We start from the raw sequence: 22105 nt of genomic DNA, 5'->3' as shown, positions 1-22105 counted from the left end.
GCCTCCTTGAGTGAGACAGGCTTCAATGTCACAAGGAGTCAATCCAGTCTTATTAAATAGATTAACATTTAGGTCCCACAGAAAAACAAAGATTACTTGCCCCCTCCCCTAAAATTGAAAAGATTAAATACTCTCTCTCTCTCTCTCTCTCTCTCTCTCTCTCTTTCAAAAATCTATGAGCATTTATGGCCTCTAAATGCAACAATTTTTAAAGTTATCTTGGTCAGGAAATGAGATTTACTCTTTTCTTTTTCATATATATATTCAATGCAGGAGAGGGGGAAAAGGAGAAAATGAGATTTACTCTAGAATGTGATATTGAATGATTTAATACCATTGCAAATTCTTGCCTCACAGATTTTTAAAGTGATCTTAGTAAAGAAATGAAGTTTACCCTAAGGATATGTTAAATAAATTGCAGTTCCATTCTCTCTCATAGATTTTCTGCTCTGAATTTTTGATTGTTATGTTGTAGCAGATCAGGTCGGTTACATGCAGGTTCAGATTCTGAAGTTATCTAAGTCAGAAAGTAAGATTTACTTGTAATTATAATAATGGAAAAGTCCTAAGCAATTTGGCTTCTCTGATTGACCACATAATTCTAACGCACGTTCCAATGAAGTTCTTACTTATCTTTTCTCTTAACCACTTTCTATGAAGAAACCAATTAGGTTCTATTTGGTCTCCTAAACCAATTAAAATATTTCTTAAGAAAACTTAACTGAAGCTCAAATAGCTGGACAGAATGTATTAGTTAAAACCCGTGATTATACACGACAAACGACTGTGATTAGTTTCGGTGCATTGCTCCCTAACATGGGTTTTTGAATTAAATATGCATTGTTTGCCACTCACTTTCTTTAATTATACTTTCTCCTTCTACTAATAATAATTTATGAATTCATGAGTTTGACATGCAAACCATCTCTTAGATTTTTAAATTGTTAAGTTGTTGCTGACTCTTTCATTATGCAGAAGAATTTCAGAAAATGAACAGGAGTCATTAATCTTCTTCCATTAGTCAGTCCTAACAGATTCATGCTCCTATTAATCTTCACACCGCTTGATTGCACAGTTACAAATTTTCTCCATGCCTGAACACACTAATTCCCACCATGTTCAACAGATCAGGAACAAACCAGTACTCACATGGTGCATTGCACCAAGTAGTTAGACAAAAATGTTGGAAAGAAGATAAACATGAGATTTGGTGGAACAAACGCGTTTTATGTTGTCAATTTCTTAATTATTATAATGCATTAATGTCTAAAACACATATTTATTACTCTCACATAATTTTATTGGAGTTAAAGATTGTCTCTATCTAATACTTTATTTCTTTGCTAAGCATTTAGGGGGCTAATCTACTCCTCTGTATTAAGAAAACTAAATAACTCCAAATAATTGACCACATTGTCATCATTTAATCATTTGAAGACAAGTGCGCACGAGTGTGTGTCTTGGTTAGCAATCCATCCCTTGCTTATCCCTGTGACAATGATGATGGTGACTAATATTTAATTAATGATAACAACAACAATAATTATATGAATATATACAATGGAGATTGACACCTGAAGGAAGCTAATGGAAGGCCTTAAACAAACTATGGCATATTGTTAATTTGAGACATCATTAGGATAAAATCAATATACAGGCCTGCAACAGACCTGGGGAGGGCTTGTACACTTCAAAGATATATTCTCGAAAATTGACTGGTTGACTAGAATTAGCTGCTCTTGTCATCCATTTGATATCAATGTTCATAATCAGTATATACGGTTACTGGTAGAAACGGTCAAAATAATTTAATTCTTACCTCACTGCATGGAACTTCTCTTCTTCTTAAGTTAAATAAACTCCAGGAATTTTTCAATATGATTTGAGAAATCTGAAGTAATTCAAGTGTCAAAGAAAACTATGAATTATGTTTGCCCAACATGTTATTTCATAAAAGAAAAGCACTATAAAGAAGTACTGGAAAATTATTTTATTCATTTTGTTCCTCTATCATTATACTGATTTCTATAACTCTGGTCAAAGAATAACAAAAAATTATTACGGCTGCATCTGATCGAATATCATGTTTTCATGAAAATAAAAATGAGCCAAAAGTAGTAAGGGATCTTACAACATGTATACATGGTATTTGGGTTAGCGGGCAATTGGTAGCTGTAAGGTGCTTGTTGGAGTTTTGGGCTTCACAACATATGCAAGTGTGATTTCTGCTGGGGCAGAGTCTGGAATTTCCTCTTGGAAGGGTACCTCAAATAACAGAGATTGGTACAGACAGACCTCATCTTCCTTGCAATAGTAAACCTGTGAAGACAAGCCACAGTATTTCATACACAAAATTGACAAATTGTGAGCTCAACCTGGAATTTGTTTCTTTGTAATTTTTTAATGCTTCTCTCTTTATTGCTATTTCTACAATAATAAACCTGCATTTTGTTGGAACTAATTAGAGCAGATAGACATAATGATTTAAAAATCTCTATCATCTAATTATCGAGTTTCTAATGCTCTGGCCAAATATATTCTGTGAAACAAATGGGGGCATAGAAAGGCCTAAAGAAAACAGTTTTTTTTTTTTTTTTTCGTTTTCTATGTCGCTCTTGGAAGATTCTACTTGGCTTTTGATAGCTAAGCTTCATCTTATTTTTAGAGGGCAATTGGTCCAGGACTTCAACTTCCATCTATAATCTTTAATGTCAACCTCTTTTGACGTTCTTGTGTTTGTTTTTAGCAAAAGAACAAGGATATGAAGCCACATAAGATGCATAATGAGTGAAACACCACAAGGTAAAGGTAAAGGCCCCTGAAACCAGAATCATGAACTCTATGGTGCTACACGCAGCTGCAATTACTAGGAAGTAGAATTGTCAGAAGAACAAGGTTGAATTGAAATAGTTCAAATAGTTATTTCTTTGCGGACAAAGTTTACAACCCGAAAATGAGGCTTACCTTGCAATTTATTCTGCCCATTGAAGGTGAGGGAGAAGATCTCCTGAAATGAAGTACTGCAGATCCTTCTGGACTAAGAAATCCATCCAAGGGATCAATAACCATTGAATTTTCAGGTTCACTTTCAACACTAAATTTACTGCGTGCTTCCTGCATTACAATTTATGAGGTAGTAAATTATGGAATATAAAAGTGAACAAACACAGAAAGGATCATTTTACCCTATTGAAATGTGAATACATAAATAAAAATGAGATGTTATTAGAGAGTTGAACCTATGTATGTATATCAGAGAGAGAGAGACAGCGAGAAGGGTGGGGAACCTTTGAGAAATGGTACTCTTCAGGTAACATAATCTTAAGAGCCAAGTTTCCCTCATTGGACGAAACACCATCAACAGTAATGGTCTGTGTGTCAGGTGATGATCGTCTCCTAAGGCGCTTTAAAGATCGAGATTTTGATACAGGAGGCTTAACACCTTTCAGCTCTAAAGTAAGGAGTTCAGGTTCTTCCTTGTTCAAGTCTAGATATCTAATTACGCTGTTGTTTGTATCAGCTATGAGAAATCTTCCTGCAGCATGACAAAAAATACCTTCAACATAAGCTTGTTATTAATTTTCAAGTCACAAGAATTGAAGCCCAATTTCCTATTTGTTTATTAATATAATTCTCTACACCGGCCATGCATCTAAGGATAGCAGATGATTGGAAAAGTTTTGTTCAACAGTGGTTGATTTGAAAAAACTGGTCCACATTAGTTGGAACTGTCCATATTTGGTTGCAAGAAAAAAAAAATTGTGGTTTAAGATTTATTCTATGCATGGTGGCATTTCCAAAATATGTTAGATGATAAGGTATTGAAATTCAGCAATTTTTTTGGAGAAAATTTAAACATTACAAAGCACAATAACCATTTCAGGTAATTGGATGCTAAAGGGAGAAATAAACAACAAAAATATGAGTGTATCATTACAACAAAGACAATGGCAATGAACACGTGAGCTTTATATGGTTAGGCATTCTCTGTGTCTCTGAGAGGTAAATACATTTTATGAACATCACTAGTATTAAATGGGTTTCATTGAGAATCAAAGTTCAGTCGGGGGGAAAAAGATGGGAGATAGGATAAGAAAGTAACTATTTGACCTAAATACAATGTAAAATTCCTTAATCACATCACAAAGTCTGAGTGCTATTCGATAGTAGTTGAGTATAGTAGATTCTATTTTCATGCTTTTCAGATGAGTAATGCTAGAAGTTGAACTAGAGTCCTCTCAAATATGATATGGCTTTTAAAATTACCAATAGATCAAAATTTAATGATGATCATTTCATTATTGAACTCTAGTCTTCCTTCTAGCATTACTCCTCAAATAACTGGGAGAAAAACCATACATTCCTATTTTCTGAATTCCTCCTATGATCACTACTCTTGTAATGTCTATGTTCTTGGGCATAGCATGAAAGAGATACGTTTTCCAAGCTCTCTGTAAGGAGAAAGCAAAAGCTGCATATACTTATGACAGCAGATGATATTTATTTCAAACCAATCAAGCTTGTGCTACAATATGATTATGACATTCAATAACAGTTAAGCTAGTTATCTAACGACAGAATTATTGATGATTCAGCAAAACATGGATCTACTTGTCGGAGGAAGTACAGCTCAATCCAACCAACACAACTTCCTTTACAACAAATGAAAGGAGGAAACCAATTAGAATGTTGACAAGATTTTGTAATATCACAGGTGTATTACAATGTTATGGCAAACAAATTATTTTTGGCATACTAATAGGTATGAGAATCACCATTTTCTGCTTCAATGATTCCTGATGGCTCTGAGAGCTGCAAGAACAAATAAATGCATTAAAAAGTGACATTGTAGGCTACAATGTGAAGCGGAAATTCAGTAATTTAGCTTATACAGTTGAAACAAGCTTTTCCCTCCTAAGTAGCTGAGCAATTAATAAATTAAAAAGGTTATTGATTGACTGGGATCGAGATTCCCTAGAATTTTTAGGGTGTTCTACTTAGTAGATTTTTTTCATATCTCAACCAATGGTTTGGAATTTAATGGTTGAGATTTTGTCATTGTTAAATTACCAGTTGTCCCAAAAGCTTTAGCTGAGAGGAAGAGATAAATTTAATTGCTTAATCATTACTTTAACATTTATCACCTCAACAGTTACCACATTTATCCATATTTTGGCTGTGACAACCGTTGATATGGAAAAATCTCAACAATTAAATTCCAAACCATTGGTTGAGATCTGAAGAATTCTACTCAATAGAATACCCTAAAAATTCTAGGGAATCCTAAACAGATTGACTGCATCTGGTATTCCCTATCCTAGATAAATGCTTACTCTTTCATATGTTCCTTGTTTGTGTAGATACGCAATAAATATGAACATACACATCAAGATGCAATCTATATCGAACTTCTGGGATAATGAGTTCATACAAAATGATATAGACTAGGTTCTGTAGCATTGCTGTTGAAGAATTTTCATCAAATAAGAATAAAAGTACCTGAGCTGTCAGGGCTGTTCCATCCTTGAAACCAGCTTTCCCTGTCCCTGCTAAGGTACTGACTCTTTTACTAGCTGGATCTAGCTTCTTGATCTGAAGTTTAGGTAACAAGAAAATGTAGTTTAACCAAAGCAGTGGAGCACCTTGAGAAATGCATTGCAACTATTCTAAAATGAACAGTATGTGATGCAACTATAGGAGATCAAGTTGGAGATAAGAACTATTTTTAATAACCATCCAAAAGAGTAGAAGTTTGTGTACATCATTTGAATAAAATCCAGACCATAGAAATTTCCTTTATAGTAAAAGGGAACTAAGTGACAAGTTCAGTATGTGCCAATGAGAATCACCTAGTGGCGCCATTCAACCTTGTGACTTATATTACTTTGAATCTATTACTTTGTACAAGATTTTATAAAATATAATTGACCATTAAAATTGTTTTTCGTATAACATGTCAAGATTCAGGATACAAGTAAATTAGTCAAAGGTTAATATTTGGTCTTTGTATAATCTGGAAGTATTTCAACGGGTAACCTAAGTGAAATTGAAGAATGCACATGGAATATTGAATCCTAACATTAATAGGTAGCTATATAATTGGCTAGTTAACAACAACATTATTGAACGATATGAGGAACCAACCGAATGTCTTCTGAGCACAATAGAAGGTATGGAGCAATATTTTCAGATTAGACATACATTCATGAATGGGTAGCTATGTAGTTGGCTGTTTAACAGCAACATTAGAGCTTGTTTAGTTTGTGGAATAGACATTCGGAATGGAATGTCTATTCTTTTGGAATAGCCATTATTTTGTTTGGTAGCACACCATTTCAAGGAATAGCTATTCCTCTAAAAGAGGAGAGGAATAGCTATTCCTTCATGAATAAACAATGTTTTCCAAAAAAAAAAACACACACATTAATTTTTATTTTTTTTAGAAAAAGAAAAAACTAAAACGTAATGAAATTGTGGGTGGCCGGCCACCCCTTGACAAAGCCCTGGGGATGGAAAAGAAGGTTCTCTTAGCATCACCCTCTGAAAAATCAAGCACCACCATGGCCATGGAAGATGACCTGTCCAAAACCCATGACAACTGCTACTTCCCTGGGTGCTGAAAAGATGCCAATTGCAATTGCAAGATTTGATTGGCCAACATCAATGCCACCCTTGACCTCATGCCCATTAGCTGCTTGGAAAGCTCATTCACGAAGTTCTCCACTTCTTCTCGACCTGACCACGACGTAGAGCGCACTCCAATCTCGTTCAATTCTTTGATCTTGTCCACGCCTAGATCGAATCCTAATTGGCTATCAGCAGCCTCTCCGGTTATCATATCCAATGCAAGATTGAATTTGGACGAGAAGATGGGGAAGAGTGAGGGAGAGTTGGGCCTGAGTGGTTGTTTTTTAAAATTGGTGTTTGGTTTGTGTTTGATTTTTATGGCAGAGTTCGGGTTTTCTTGTGGGGTTCCTGAGATTTTACAATGCGTTTCGAATTTGATACTCAGGAGTGGTCTTTTCCACCGCCAAAGCACCTTAGGGGTCGACCATGAGGGGCTTCAAGGGTGGTGTAACCACCCCCAAGGCTCTATTATGGGTGGCCGGCCACCCAAGCTCTTGGGTGGTCAGCACCCACATTTTTTTTTTTTTTTTTTTTTAAGAAAATTGGGTATTGTAGTAATTTTGGTTCCATTCTAGTGAGACCATCTCTGTTGTCACCAAATTAAGAAATATGAATAGTTATTCCATTCCCAGTAATAGCTATTATTTTTTCTAATGGAATAGCCATTCTGCATACCAAACGGCCCTTAATATGAGTGACAAGAAGAAGAGTCCTACTGCCATCTGAGCAAAGTAGGAAGGATGGAGCAATGAGTATACACACATGAATACATGAATAGGTAGCTATATAAGTGATTGTTTAACAGCAATCTTAATATGAGCGATAGGAAGAACAGCCTACTGTACTTATCAAAAAAAAAAAAAAAGAACAGCCTACTGTCTACTAAGCACAATAAGAGGGATCAGGCAATATTTTCAGAGTACGTAGATTTATACACACACCCACACACACATATATGTATATATATTTATTCAAAGTTGAAATCAGCTAAGACAGTTAATTGAAGTCCTCAAAAGTGCGTAGTGAATGTTAGAGCAAGCATATTTCTAAAGCATCTTCATCATGATCTAAATACCTTGTGATTATAGCTATCTGCTATATAAATGTTTCCATCCTTTGCACATAGGACACCCAATGGATGTTGAAGAAGTACTTCAGACCCTATTCCGTCATGGTCTCCAAACTGCAAAGGTTAAACATCACACGACTTATTAGAAGGAAATAGATAAAATAAAATGTTAGAATCTGAACAAGAAAATTTAAGATTTGTTTTTACTGTGTATAAGGAGTACATAAATAAAAACAATACTATCTGTCAATTATGAAACTAATTACTTAATTGTAAAACAAAATTACCTTGAATAAATTGTCTGAGAACACAGGATCACCACCAGCTAGCAATCTTGATCCTCCAGTTTTTAGATCAAGTGCTCGAATGGAGCTACTCTCACTATCCGCAATATAAATCACCATCAAATCTACAAACATGCAACAGAGTGAACTTTCATGATAACAGATGAAAGTACAAAATAGTATTTTAAATGGTGTTTGAAGTTCTTTCAGGTTAAAATATTACCAGGAGATAGTGAAAGTCCAGAAGGTTGTGCGAATGATGTGCTTGTAGAGCTATCTCAATAATAAAACATAAAAATTATCAATGTCTATCTACCATGAAAACACTCAAGAAAATTATAATAAAATGTAAGGATGAGTTTTATGGTTGCCAATTAGGGTCTAATACAATCTAATTACCTATTGACATATATATATATATATATATATATATATGAACAAAAGCCAATACCTAGATCCATTCAAGTTTCTTTCATAACCATCACCACTGAATGCTCTAGTAACTCCATCTAATGTATTATGTTCCCAGATCTGGTGCTGGCCAGCCATGGCAATGTAAATTTTCTCATTGACTGGCTCAAAGCAGACATCCCATGGAGAGTTGAGAAGCTGGAAGAATATACTAAAGATTTCAAAAAGTATAGAGAGATATTTGTCCAGAAAATTTATATATTAAATTTAATAATTCTAAAAATTTAGATTACTCGTTCAACAAGATTTTTATTAACATTTGTGCACCCAGCTTGATGAAGCATAATTATATAGCATATACAAGAAGCCTATTTTTTGGTTTAAACTACTGTGATCTAGAACTAGATCCTCAAATTTCACCTTTTGGAATCTTACCTGATTGGTTCCTTTTTCTCCCCCTCTGTAGTCAGAACCTTTGGATCCATTTCCAGCAAGAGTACGCACTGTCTCACTGACAAAATCAATCTCCCTACAATGATGATGGTTAAAAATTTTAGAAACTCATTCGTAAAGGTTACTACAAACACTATTAGTGTGATTTCCCTGTTTCCATGCTAAAGGTAAATGAATTAGGATTCACTCCACTCCTAGTTGGGACAAGATGGAATACGTGTGGGAAATAGAAGAAGAATAGTTACTTCAAATTTTACCTTGTGCAGAAAAGTAGGGAGCGAAACATAATTACAAAGGTTCAAAACTTTTATAGTTTCTGTTTACCATTTATTCTGGTAGAGTAGATTATTTTCTAAATTTTAGTTCCAAGCTTTCCTTTCCTTCCTTGTTCTGCCTCAAATATCTAAGTTTCAGCACAATTCAATCATTGCTAAATCATCAATTGTCCCAAAAGTTTAAGATAATAGGAAATAATGAATTTAATCATTTAATAACATTCCCTCTCACAAGTTAGATTAGATAACACATGAAATATTTTAATTGAAATGGGGTAAACTATAGAGTTAGTGTTTAAATCCAGCACCACTGCTCTAATATTACGTTAAATCGTCAGTGCTCCCAAAAGCTTAAGCTAGTAAGAATTAGTGAATTTCATCATTTAATTAAATATTCTAACAGGATTTATAGTCCATTGGGATATTTTATATGTTGTCAAGCATAAAAAATAATATTTTCTTTTTACCTCCATCCGTTCTTGCGGTCATTTCTCTAACCTGCTTCTTATGAAACATCAATGTTAGGGATGATTGTGCTACTTGGATTATGGATCTGTGCAGTCAAACTTTTGTACTTAAAATCATAGTTCTATTTTCCATGACGGACGCAAATAAAAGAATTGCTCCATTATCAAATTAGCATAGATCATTTCCACAGTCTCAAACATCTTAGGCATTAAATACAGATTTTGAGTTTCAGACATTTTTGAAGCACAAGCAGCTAGAAATCATAAGTTTTTCAATTCTTGTACATGTTTCTTGTATGGCGACCCGTAATTATCACAGAAGATCTATCGCACCGATTTCAAAGAATGAAAACAGAAGCATATGAACTTTACTTGAGGAAGCAATAATCAACTTAAAACAATGGCATTGAGAAGATACAACCATTTTAATAGCTGGAAAGACCACCAGCAACCACTTAAGCACTCAAGGGATAGTTCTGAAGTCACCACATACCTCAAAGCATGGTTGTCAGTATCCGCGACATAAAGGCGATTTTTCTTTGCATTGTAAGCTAAGCCCTAAAGAAGCAACAACTAAAATGTTACTGTTCATACAGGCAATAGTGAACACATGACATGGGATGACAAACCCCAGAACGCATTCAGCCCTTCATTTAATGGGATGACAAACCTCAGAACACATTCAGCCATTTGTAAATGAAGGGAAGTAACAAGATTAATAACCTATTGAATATGTTGGATGGTCAACACAACAGATTTAAAAAAAATTACTCCATCCGTCTTAAATTGAGTGTCTTGGTTTGAGTGGCATGATGTTGAATGAAGAAGAAAAAGTATACGCAATTAAAAAATAAAATAAAAAAAGTATACCAGTTTTACTAAAATATCTGAAGTGGGCATGATTTTTAATGTCTCTTTATTCTTTTTCTTTTTAATTGATGAGGGAATATAAAGGTATAAATGTTTTGACATTTTGGAAGTTGACACTCATTTTGGGATACCTCAAAAAGGAAAGCATGATACTCAATTCAGGATGGCTGAGTAAGATATTAACTTAATTCTCACCTGAGGGTGGTTAAAGATGGCATCATCAAAGTTACCATCACGTAAACCTTCCTCTCCTGTGGTCCCAATTTGGACAAGAAAATTCCCATCAAGGTCGGTTACCACCTGAACTCCAAATGTGACAAGATCGCTAAATAACAATCTGAGTACATCAAAACATGTTCACATTCCATTTGTGATCTGTCATAAAGGATTAAGGATAAAGGAATTCACATGTACTATTGTTCTTAAAAGTTTGACATGCATTAATGGACCTGTCACTTAAAAGTTTAAGTTTTCAAGACAATCAGTTCTCTAACATGGTATTTGAGTCTGGTTATCTATAAGGTCTTTGTTTGAAATATTGGTGACCCTATGCTGGTAAGCTCTTTCTGTTCAGGCTTGTTGGACAGCCTTGCTGTGACGTAGAGGGATCTTAGTGTTTGATATGCTTGATATACTTTTCTTTACATTTTAAGACCAGACAAAAAGTACACTTCTTTAAGTGTGTGTGTGCATGTGTGCATGTTTGAGAGAGAGAAAGAGAACCCACTATGCGGTTATGGTTACTATCTGAAATGAAGAGCCTGTTGTTAAGGGCATCGATGGCTAGCTTTCCAGGAAACTTCAATGGAGATGTAAATAAGCGAGGATCATTATTTTTCTCTAAACTCAATGGAATTGGTGTGTTGTACAAGATCTTCTTTCTGCCATAAAACAGAAGAGCTGCCTCCACTAAGTCGTCAAGATCCTTCAAAATGAAACAAAAGAAAAAGACTTAGTTTTCTTATTTGATGACCATTTAATGAGTAAGGGTAAGAAAATAGAACCATAAAGTACAATAACCAGCTGTACACAAGTATGAAATATCTTCTTAAAAAAATGTTATTTGATGTTGTCGGTAAGATACCACAAAGAAGATAATTTATTCAATGTAAGGACATTTTAAATGATATTACAAATTTAATTAATGGGAATGAGATCATATATGAGGAAAAAAAGTCACTTCTGCAGCAGAATTGGATTTAAAATAACATCACAACAACAGAGAAACTATGACAGTTGCTCTCAACTGCATTGATTTTCACAAAGGCCGCATCGGATAGGAGGAATTCCTTTAAAGGCTTGTTTGGGTGTGCGTCTGAGGAGCCTAAAAGTGCGTTTAAAACTCAAAAAGCCCGTTTGAAGAAAAGTACTCATTTAGTAAAAACAATTGAAAGTGCTTTTAAGGGTCTAAAAAGCTTAAAAATGGCAAAAACGTACTTTTGACAAAAGCTTAAAAATGAGGCTTTTATCAAAAAGTGTCTTTTGATTTAAAAGCTCTATTTCTCAAATACAATCCCAAACATGCTCTAAAAGGAAAAGTATGTATTTGACGTAGATCTCTCTATCAATGGTGTATCTTTAAAGTTCTTTGACAAGCAGGTATTAATTTGCCTTCATCTCCCAAGTTCTTGCACCATTTAAAAGTTTCAAATTTTCCCCCTTTTGGTTTTACTTCTTTCCCATCCATTGGTATGAGAGTCTTCCAATTAAGAAGATTAGTTAAACACGTGCAGACAAGCACATGGAGTGCCACACTTAAACACCATATGGAATTGACACTGTTAAGACAAAACCATAATGCACTTACTAAAGAATACAAGTCTGCTTTTATCATCTCCATAACAAAATTTAGAGGTGGTCATCAGTACCTGTCGATGGCCTTCGCCTGATATTTGTGCAAGGAGTTTACCATTGGGGCCGACAATAGCAAAAGTTGGCCATGAGTTTACACCTAGCTCTCGCCATAGATACATATCTCCATCATTGACAACCTAAATTGTAAAAAGAATCAGAAAATATCAAACAATATAGGGAGCTTTTCCATGTAACAGAAGACGTGATATTCCAGTTTGATTAAGAGCATCATATTGGAAATATCATTCACCACTTCCATACATGAAGTGGTGAAATTTCAAAGATTTTAAAGATTACTACAATAACAATGTAAGATAAGTATGAAAAAGGACATTTTTTTGTCTCACAATGAAAGTAGAATGTAAGGAACACCATGTTCATCAGCATGGGAACAAGTAAAACAGAAAGCACACTGTGCAACTACATTTTGATAAATGTAAAATGTAACCAAAAGCCTAAATTTTGTGAATTTTTTAAAATTGCATTAAGCATATGTGCAACCAAAATCAGGGTATCTCACAGATTGCGGAAAATCAGACAGTCCCAAGGACAGATTTCTGGTAGATATCAGTTTAAAGAAGTCTAAACTTCATAAGCTGAACGAATGGAAGATTGGAAGTGTTTTGCTGAAGCAAAAAAATGTACCCTAGTTCCAAAACACCCTATATACTTTGAAAGATCAAACCTCTGCTCATACTAAGTGCTAAACAATAAGCTTACTGGGTGAGTGATGCCATAGCGTAACACAGCATTGCGAATGGCTTCTAAATCTTTCTCATTGTCAAACTTTGCAGAGTGTACTCCCACAACTGTGAACTGCACAAGCATGAGCATATATAAAACAATCACTTAATGGTCAATTTTTGTGGTTGCTTTCTGTCAAGGCCAAAAAACATAAGTCAAAATTAGCTACCGCAGAGAGAGAGAGAGAGAGAGAGAGAGAGAGATTTGCCCATGGAATGTATCAATTAACTTATAGTTGGTACTTTTTGTTAATTTCACCTTGCTATTTTAGTTTATGTTTACAATTTATAGATTCATAAAGCTTTTGTTATAAGATTGTATTGTAGTTCAAGATAAATATTGATGCTGTATGTTCAATCCATATATATGTACAATCTAAATAAGTAAATTTCTATATGCATGGGCACACCACCGAAAGGTAGATAATGCTAATTTCAAGTAGAAGCAAGTCTCTCTCTTCTTAGAGATAAAGCAATGGTGTCTCAAATGACCTAAGAGAGCAATCACATTCACCATAGAAGAGAGAAAATAAAATAAAATACTGAAGCTCATCAGACTCTATTCAATTAGTCATGAGCACTTTGATAAAAGCAGAAGCTAATATCATGTGAAATTTGAGCCTGCCAACAGATTTAAATCTGTAAAATAAAAGAGAAGGATATACCGGCATATCCTTGTATTTTTTCTCCAAAAACTCAAGATCAGGCAACACATGCATACAATTTATGCAACAATAGGTCCAAAAATCCAGCAGAACCACTTTTCCTTTCAAATCCTGCCAAAAAAATATATATATATGAAAACCAAAGCTAAAGCCACACTAATATTAGTATCACTAAAAAAAATAAAGTTAAAAGACTTTACCCTGCGAAACTGAAGGGGGGCCGTATTCAGCCAATCGAGTTTAGGTGGAAATTCTGGCACAGTTCGAGAAGTTCCCCTTACATAGTTATAGATGATTCACTTTTAATTTTATGGAAGGTAATAGTAACAAACTGAGTAGACAAAAATGAAGAGAGATACAATGTAAAAGTACATCCTAGAAAGGAGAAGTGGGCAAATACTTACCTGGTTTCTAGATCAGATATATAGTTCACAAATTGTTGGATTCTGCCGTTCCTTGATTCACCTATAACCAATAAAGTGCATAAGTATTCCATTCTTACTTCAGCAGTAACTATGAAAGAAACAGATACAAAAAGATAATACAATCAAGAGAACCATAGTTCTCTAGACTAAATAATTCGTAATTTAGATAAAACCATGAAAGAACAAAAACTAGAGAACAGGAATGCAAGCCAAGAAAAACAAAGTGCAGCTTTTGGGTATGTTACATGACATGTATCAGTAGTTCAAAACCTTTATTCAGTTCAAAAGATGGCTGGTCAACTCCAAATAACAAATTCCAAATAGCTTTTGGGGATGTATATTGCATTGCCTGCAAAAGCACGAAAGGTTTATTTATTTTTATTAAATAAACTAAAATAGTATGCAAAGAACAATGGCCTAGGGAAAGATTGCAATGGTGAGATTCAACATTAATATAAAATATGCAAATATATTCTCTCGTATTCATTTCTATCAAGTTACTTATACCTTCCAGTTTGCAATGGTAAAGATGAGACAAGAAATTGCAATCCCCAAACTTCCATATCTGAAAATATCTCGCCGAGAACCCTGCAACCTGTTCATAAATTATTTCTCCAGCCCCAAGCTAAAGTTGCTCAAAAAATAAGCTGTTGGTTCTGTTGGAAAAGGAAACTGGAAAAGAAATATTCTTATGTTGATGGATGACACCACTCACAGATGAGATTGTAAGAACAATAAGCTGTCTAGTAAATAGGATTACATGCATTGAATTCCAGCTTTTGAGGAAAATTACAGGCCAAAAATGACTGAAATTAGATGTTTTTCATCAATTTGGAAAAGATACATATATCCAATACTAATTAATATAACCATCAGAAATATACGAGTACAAGACTTACAAAGATTGTTTACAAACTTATAGCCAGCTCAACATAATGAGATTCATATTGTACTGCTCTTTCTTGTTCACCAATTAATACCCCAATGATCCTCACCTTTGTTGTTTGTTTGATATCACACATTGACTCTTCAACTTACTTCCCACCTATCCACACAATGTTTTTGAATTTACGCATTCTGGACTTCACACCACGATGTGCTAAAGAATCAAAATTATCCTTGTGGCTTTATGGGACTGCCTCTAAAAGGTATATCTATGAAACATTGATAGATGTGAAAACAATCTCTTTGGTTTTTCATTTGTCACACTCACAAAAATATCTTTTCTATCAAGCATTGTGAACTTCTCTTTTTTATAAACTTTCAAAGCCTTTTAAGTTCTGATACTTTTCTCTTAAAACTCTAAAAAATATTCAGAAAAGTCTGTTGCTAGTTGTGAGTGTATATTGTATCTATAGAACGCTTTGAAAAACCCTAAAACAGTGTGCCATTTTCGAAATTGTGTTGTGCCATTCTAATGGCTTATTGGCATCTGGAGCACTCGGTTATAAGACACCATCTTGGTTCAAATATCAAATATGCTTCAACTGCCCTTCAAACAGATCATATATGAACTCTATTTTTTGGTCCATGTTTGAATGGGCTGTCAATTGTGCTTCAACCGACTCAATCTGTCTATCCAAATATGAGCAACACTTTCGAACAGAGCTTCAAACGTGCTCCAACTGATCTAATCCATCCCTTTTACTTGGATTCTCCGTTTGAACAAGATTCTTACCATTCAAATGTGAATAGGAAGTTTTGCAATAAATCCTTTTAGTTAAAAAAACTTCACTTTTCACAACTTGTATAACCCTAGGTAAAGTGTAATCCATGCTAACATCCTAGCTAAAATTATAGAAGATCCCCTTTAAGTTTAAAATGGTATCTTTAATATACTTTGAATAAATATTCAGTAAGCTACAACAGACTTAGATCAAGTTTTTTTGTCTCACAGTAGATGCTAACAGAATATGAACTTAATATTTTTCAGCTATCCAAAGGTTTGATGTAACAGGTCCCAATAGTTTAGATTAACGTTGACTGAGCTCAGTTGGGAATTTCAATTTCAGTTCTGCTGCATTTTGTCAAGTCGAGTATAATTGTCATCTCTCCATTTCTCTTGCAAACCAGATTTTTTGGCAAAAAGTATAAAGATCCAAAATAAATTGTAAGTGATAACATAAGTAGATATAGAACCTGTCTAACCCCCCAATGGAAAAATTTCCACCATTGGTAGCATCCCTGTTTTGAATTGACCCATTATCTGTCCTTTCTGTGAGAACTGAAGGAGAGGTTTGTGCAGAAGTAGAAAGATACTGATTTTCCTGCTTCGTCTCATCTGCAATGGCATGCCTTCATGAGTCATCGTGAGGCAGAAACTATAGATAGTTCACTATATACACCCCCCACCCAAAAAAAAAACAAAAACAAAAAGTTTGCTACGAGAACAGTATTATAACCACTAAATGTAAGGTTTAGCATCACATAATTGGTATAGAAAGGTGCACTTATCAATAAAGGAGTAAATTCCAATACATAGGATACCAATTACAAAAAATTGGGTCTTACTTATAGTTCTTAAAACATGGCACTAAGTATAGCTCAGCAGTCTACATTAATGATGGTACAAAATGACATTTGCAGCGTACTCTCAGGACTACATACTATAGCCATCAGAGCCACCACTGAGAACATCATCAAGTGAAATATTCCCTATCTCATTTCGGATAAGGGATGGACCAGCAGTCTTTAGAATTTCTTCTGACAACGTAGTTTTCACAGCTATACATCTGCAAGCACCAAAAAGAAGATTAACATTAACATTTTTACCAAATAAATATATGGCCTAGTGGTTGCAAAGAGACAAAACAAACAATAATTAGGCACATGGTAGACCAACTCAAAGTCAATAAATTGAGACATTGAAAAATATTTATTTACACTTGATTTGAACACATAAAAACACATAATATTAACACAGTTACCTCATTTGAGCAGCTTTGGCAGCTTGAACTCCTGCTAGTGCATCTTCAATAACAATACACTAGCAAAATAGAGGCATAAAATTATTTATTTTATATAACAGTGATTGGTTGGAAAAATATTACAAGGGACAATTTCATCCATGGAAAATTATGCTGACAAACTCTCAGTCATAGTATGGTGAAGAGAAATTGTGAAAAAAATTTAGATGTAAAAATTAAATGAGAATGAACATATAGGAACAATCTTTAATATTTAGTCCATGGCAAAAGCTGAAGAAGCCAATTCTTTCTTAGAAACTTTGTGAGACATTCAAGGAAATCATCATTTATATAAACTATCCAAGTATTTGTCTAATAATGTGCAAGTGTGCTTATCAGTGACCTTTCCACCTCTCCTTGTCTTAAGAAATAAATTTTGTCTTCCAGAAAAGCATTTGTTGAGTATACACGTGTAACTGTATAAAGGTTTGAGTGTCACCAAAGATGTCATAAGTGAGAGTGATTACTATAATATTATTGGGCCCCAACCCATGGGTTTAAACTTTTGGATTAGGTGGTGTCTCAACATGCTATATTATGGGCCCACTAAAAGACTCTCCAATATATCAATCTCTCTTACAAGTGGTATTAGAGTCAGTGATAGTGTGCGGTATGGTGGAATGACGTAGGCACATGCAAGGGTCCTTGGAGTAGGGACAAAGGTAAGGTTTGAGTATGGACAAGGATCTTTGGAGTAAGTTCAAAGGTTCATGGTACGGGCACAAACAAGAGTCCCTGGAGTAGGGACAAAGGTACAAGGTGCAAGTATGAACAATCTGGAAAAAAAGGCAAAAAGGTTCATGGCATAGGCACAAACAAGAGCCCCTAGAGTATAGACAAATGTGCATGGCACAGGCAAACCCAAATAGTCCAGAAGTAATTTTGGAGAGGGCCAATAAAATTGATAAAAAGCTTCCGTTTGAGGGGAGTGTAGTAATGTGGTAATAGACTCACACGTGAGGGGGAAATTGTTGAGTATACACGTGTTAGTATAGAAAAGTTTGAGTTCCACGAAAGATGTTAGAAATGCGAGTGATTGGCCCAAACCCATAGGCTTAAGCTTTTAAGTTGAGTGGTGTCTCAACATATTAAATTATGGGTTCACTAAAAGACTCCCCAATGAATCAATCTCCTTAACAGTATAGCTAAAATATAACAGAGAAATTACGTAGCAATAATCACAAATTCATTACATCCACTATCTGAAGTCAATGAAGACGTTATCTAGAAAACATGTCTCCAAAGATAATCAACATGCAGAATCTGTCAGTATACCTCAATTGGGGGCACATTTAAAATCTTTGATGCAGCAAAGAAAATATCAGGAGCAGGTTTCAAATTCTCAAAAGCATCTGCTGACACAATAGCGTCAAACCTGAAAGGAGGTTAACAAAATAATTAGAACAAAAAGTCTCATAAAGATGAAATTTACAGTCTACTCTCAAATATTTGGGTGAAATCTACAGTTCAACTATGGGTTTAGACTAATCTGATTCCTAGAAACATACTCATACCCAGCACCCAATAACACCAAGTTGCTTACTTGCATGTCCTCTTTGTCATGATTATATTCTACATCCTGTGTTGTACAATGTTTACTGTTCAACAACTGGGAAAACATTAGTATACATATTTGACATTTCCCAGTATGTTTACAATTACCTACAAACTACGTTCTTCTTTCCTTCTAAGGCTACACCCAGTTGTTAGACTCTCATGAGTTCAGTTCCATTTTGAACTAATCAGAAATTAACTCTATAAATTTGAACCTTTTTTTCTTTTTTTAGCAAGTATGTCTGAACCTTTATGAAACTATACCTGATATTTATCGTTAAGGCTTCCACTCTTCAATGTTATTTGAGTTCAAGTCAAGTTTGAAGCTTAAGATATTCATCTTGGTGATCTAACTAGCAAAACATGTTAGTGTTCAGTGATTATTGCACCAACATATAAATAATTAAAAAGTAAAAATTGGTGACAATAATATGTACCACTATTACATAAATCTGAGAAACACAGCATGTGATTGGATTGGCTTACATTGACAACGGTAAACCGGCAGCAGCAAGATTCGCATCAACCTTGATACGATCAGCACTAGATGCAACAGCAACTTTAAGCCCTTTGCTTTTACACTGTTATGCAGCAGCAGTAAGTTATTTCATAACTAGATGCAGCAACAATGTAGTAACATCATGTGATCCATGATTTGTTGCCCCCCACATACCTGTGTAATGAGTTCAAGGGCTCCTGGAAATCCTATTCCTGAATTTGGTTTTGCATACTACAAAAAGTGCAAACTTTAGGTCTCAGTTGTTAGCATAGAATTTCTTACATTAGTGACTATTTGGTGACTGGGAGTAGCACCATCGTGACAAATTTTGTCATTGCATCATGTTTTTAACATAAGTTGTAGATAAAGATAGTAATCAATTACCTGATCTAAATATATCTCAAAGAACCGTTTTTTTGCAGCCTCGGGATTGAATCCCTCAACTCCCTTAACAGAAGCAACTCCTCCTAAAAAGTTTGCTTCACCTAGTAAAGGTTTTAAAAACAAAGGTGTTATTTCAAAAGTCTGCACATTAGTAAATCAGAATGGGGATTTATCACTTTCACTGCATGGCAGAAAGATCCAAAGTTTGAAAATTTGGGTTCTTTCAATTCCAACCCTCGTGATAAAACCCCAAAAGCATATTGGGCACAATTACCCACTTTGCCATGAAGAATGGGAAGAAGGTAACAACAGACGAAGCCATTTACCCACTTGCAATATTTTCCTCCAACAAATTATCACCAGTACTAGGGCTTATTAGTAATTGTTAAATCTTCCACTTATCCCAAAAGCTTAAACTAGTAGCGTTGAATCACCATTTATTCCAAAAGCTTAAGCTGATAGAAAGAGGTAAATTGAATAATTTAATCAATGTTTTACACTTCTCCTCACGTGTGGCTCAAATTCTTTTTTAATAGGTGATGCTCAACATGTAAAATATTTAATTAAATAGGGATGAATTGTGGAGTCAGAGGTTCTTAGTTCAAACCATGACTCCGTCAATTCACCATCCATTTCAATTAAACTAACATTTAATTTATATTAACTCTTCCTTAATATGTGAAATCCAACATGCGAAATATTTAATTGAAATGGGAAGTAAATGATGAAGACAGAGTTCGATATCAGAACTTCTGCTTTGATATTCTAATAGCGCCAAAACAAAAACATTCCTCACTAAAAAACACAGCAACACGGTATGAATAATTCACTAATCACATTCCCCACAGTTTTCGTCACAAATACAAATATAACTAACAATGTCGAACTACTACCCAATAAAAATGAATACAATTCAGATTTATATTCATTACCAGTTCCCATGAATGGCACAAAATCCTCGACAGTTACTTGGACCCCCATTTCGGCGAACACGTCGACGGCGGCCCTTCTTGAAGGCTCTTCGCTATTACACAACACTCCATCCATGTCAAACAACACGGCAGAAACCTTCCCCCACTTCCTCCCAGAAGACTCTTCTTCAACACTCTTCTCCTCAACCTTCAAACTCGCTCTCACCAACATTTTTCGAAGGCGTTTCGGCTGGCAATGGAGGAAATAGGCAGGGAGTGAACTGGGTTTTAGCCCTCTTGGGTTGGCAGAGAAGTGGGAGAGTGTGTTGGGGCGTGACAGAGAAGAGGGAGCTGAAAGTAGTTGTTTCAAGTTCATGGCCATGGCGATGGTAGCGGGTGATAAACTAAACTAACTGATTCTGTCTGTGAGTGGCGGGGAGGGTGGCTTGTTATATCGTCTTTCGCTGGGACGAAAGTACCCATCATGTTCTGTGAAATGTCTGTGCAGCTGAAGGTGGGTGTATTGTCCTTTTAAGGATTTCCGGGGGTAGTTTTTGAAGGAAATAAATGTTTTTTCAATTATGCAGATTTTTTTTTTGTTTTTAATTACTGAGGTGTGCAATAATTGGTCCATTATCCACTTGGTGACCACTCTTTCATACAGTTTCTTTGAAATTGGGTGCAAATTTTTTTTCTGTCTAAAATCCAGTTTATTAAAAGGGTTAAATACTCCAAACCCCCCCTGGGGTTTGGTAACTTTATTTTTTTCTCCCTGGGGTTTCATTTTTATCATAGGAGGTACCTGTGGTTTTGATAAGTGACCAAATTAGTCCATCCGCCGTTAGGACTTACCCCTGGACCAATCAGACATCGACACATGGCACATATATTAATTTTTAATTTTTTTTTTAAATTAAAAATATATATATATTTTTAAATTAAAAAAAAAAATGTATTTTAAAAAAAAAAAAAAAAAAACGGAGAAACATTGGGGGGGTGGCCCCATCGGTATTGGGATGGGGTGGTAAGTACATGAACTTGGGCGCTCCAAGGGGGTGGCGAGCCACCTTTACTGCCCAGGGGTGGCGAAACCACCCCGAGGGACCGCCTCCATGGAGCCACTGAGGGGTGGCTCGGCCACCCCGGCTTGAATGGGGTGTTGAGATTGTTTTCTTTTCTTTTCTTTTTTTTTTTTAAAAACATTTTTAATTAAAAATTTAAAATTAAATTAGTGTAATGTCGGCGTCAGTGGATTCGTGTCGGTCCTTAAGCGGTCAGTATGGATGGGCCCAACTGATCTTTATGAAAACTTCAAAGTCTGTGATAAATGGCCGAGTAAAAATAAAGTTCTGAGCTCAAGAAATGTTAATACCATTAAAATGCATGATTTTCATTTTTCACATACATATTTTATTTGAGAAATATATTTTTATCCCATAATTATTTTACAATCCTAACGTAATAGTCTCAACCAATTCTTAAATAAGTTATTGTTAAAACTAAAAAATAAAATATCTAAGGATTGATTGACTACCACCTAAACATTATAGGTTAGTTGTAAAGTAAAAAATATGATTTCTAATATTACTGTTAATTTTTATATTCATTTTTAATAAAACATGTAATTGTGATATACATTTTTAAAACT

At 34.9% G+C, this 22105-nt stretch overlaps 1 protein-coding gene across 7 annotated transcripts; it reads right to left on the bottom strand.

Moving 5' to 3' along the window:
• Positions 1 to 1440: 1440 nt before the first annotated feature.
• On the bottom strand, positions 1441 to 20879 carry LOC132172657 (protein SUPPRESSOR OF QUENCHING 1, chloroplastic). Of its 7 annotated transcripts, XR_009439175.1 has the most exons (30): positions 20479 to 20879; positions 19547 to 19647; positions 19337 to 19393; positions 19150 to 19244; positions 18385 to 18484; positions 17071 to 17129; positions 16751 to 16875; positions 16283 to 16424; positions 14651 to 14738; positions 14414 to 14492; positions 14123 to 14183; positions 13919 to 13994; positions 13719 to 13829; positions 13031 to 13126; positions 12325 to 12447; positions 11184 to 11381; positions 10652 to 10756; positions 10080 to 10144; positions 8827 to 8920; positions 8432 to 8589; positions 8204 to 8253; positions 7984 to 8105; positions 7703 to 7810; positions 5500 to 5592; positions 4776 to 4812; positions 3288 to 3535; positions 2965 to 3114; positions 2132 to 2319; positions 1820 to 1891; positions 1441 to 1489 (listed from the first exon to the last, which is right to left on the bottom strand). XR_009439175.1 is itself a non-coding variant. In XM_059584192.1 (29 exons), the coding sequence occupies exons 1-28, from the start codon at positions 20837 to 20839 to the stop codon at positions 2155 to 2157; spliced, it is 3267 nt and encodes a 1088-aa protein (XP_059440175.1). In that variant the 5' UTR covers positions 20840 to 20879; the 3' UTR covers positions 1455 to 1489; positions 2132 to 2154. The 7 variants fall into 7 exon arrangements, 6 of the variants coding, with proteins under 6 accessions (XP_059440175.1, XP_059440174.1, XP_059440173.1 ...); XM_059584192.1 differs by lacking the exon at positions 1820 to 1891 and having other exon boundaries at positions 1455 to 1489; XM_059584191.1 differs by lacking the exon at positions 1441 to 1489 and having other exon boundaries at positions 1684 to 1891.
• Positions 20880 to 22105: the final 1226 nt, after the last annotated feature.

This window comes from Corylus avellana, chromosome ca2 (genome assembly GCF_901000735.1).
Source record: "Corylus avellana chromosome ca2, CavTom2PMs-1.0".
Lineage (NCBI taxonomy): Eukaryota > Viridiplantae > Streptophyta > Magnoliopsida > Fagales > Betulaceae > Corylus > Corylus avellana.
The sequence above is the reverse complement of the archived record's forward strand: the minus strand, read 5'-3'. Positions and strand labels throughout refer to the sequence as shown.

What these genes read in the sequence shown, in the direction of transcription:
- LOC132172657 (XM_059584192.1), bottom strand. Translation starts at nt 20,839, where the DNA reads ATGGCCATGAACTTGAAACAACTACTTTCAGCTCCCTCTTCTCTGTCA. An exon ending in TGGTGGCTCTGATGGCTATA is followed by an intron (nt 16,425 to 16,750) that starts GTATGTAGTCCT and finishes ATGCCATTGCAG; the next exon opens with ATGAGACGAAGCAGGAAAAT. An exon ending in TCTCAGACAATTTATTCAAG is followed by an intron (nt 7,811 to 7,983) that starts GTAATTTTGTTT and finishes TAACCTTTGCAG; the next exon opens with TTTGGAGACCATGACGGAAT.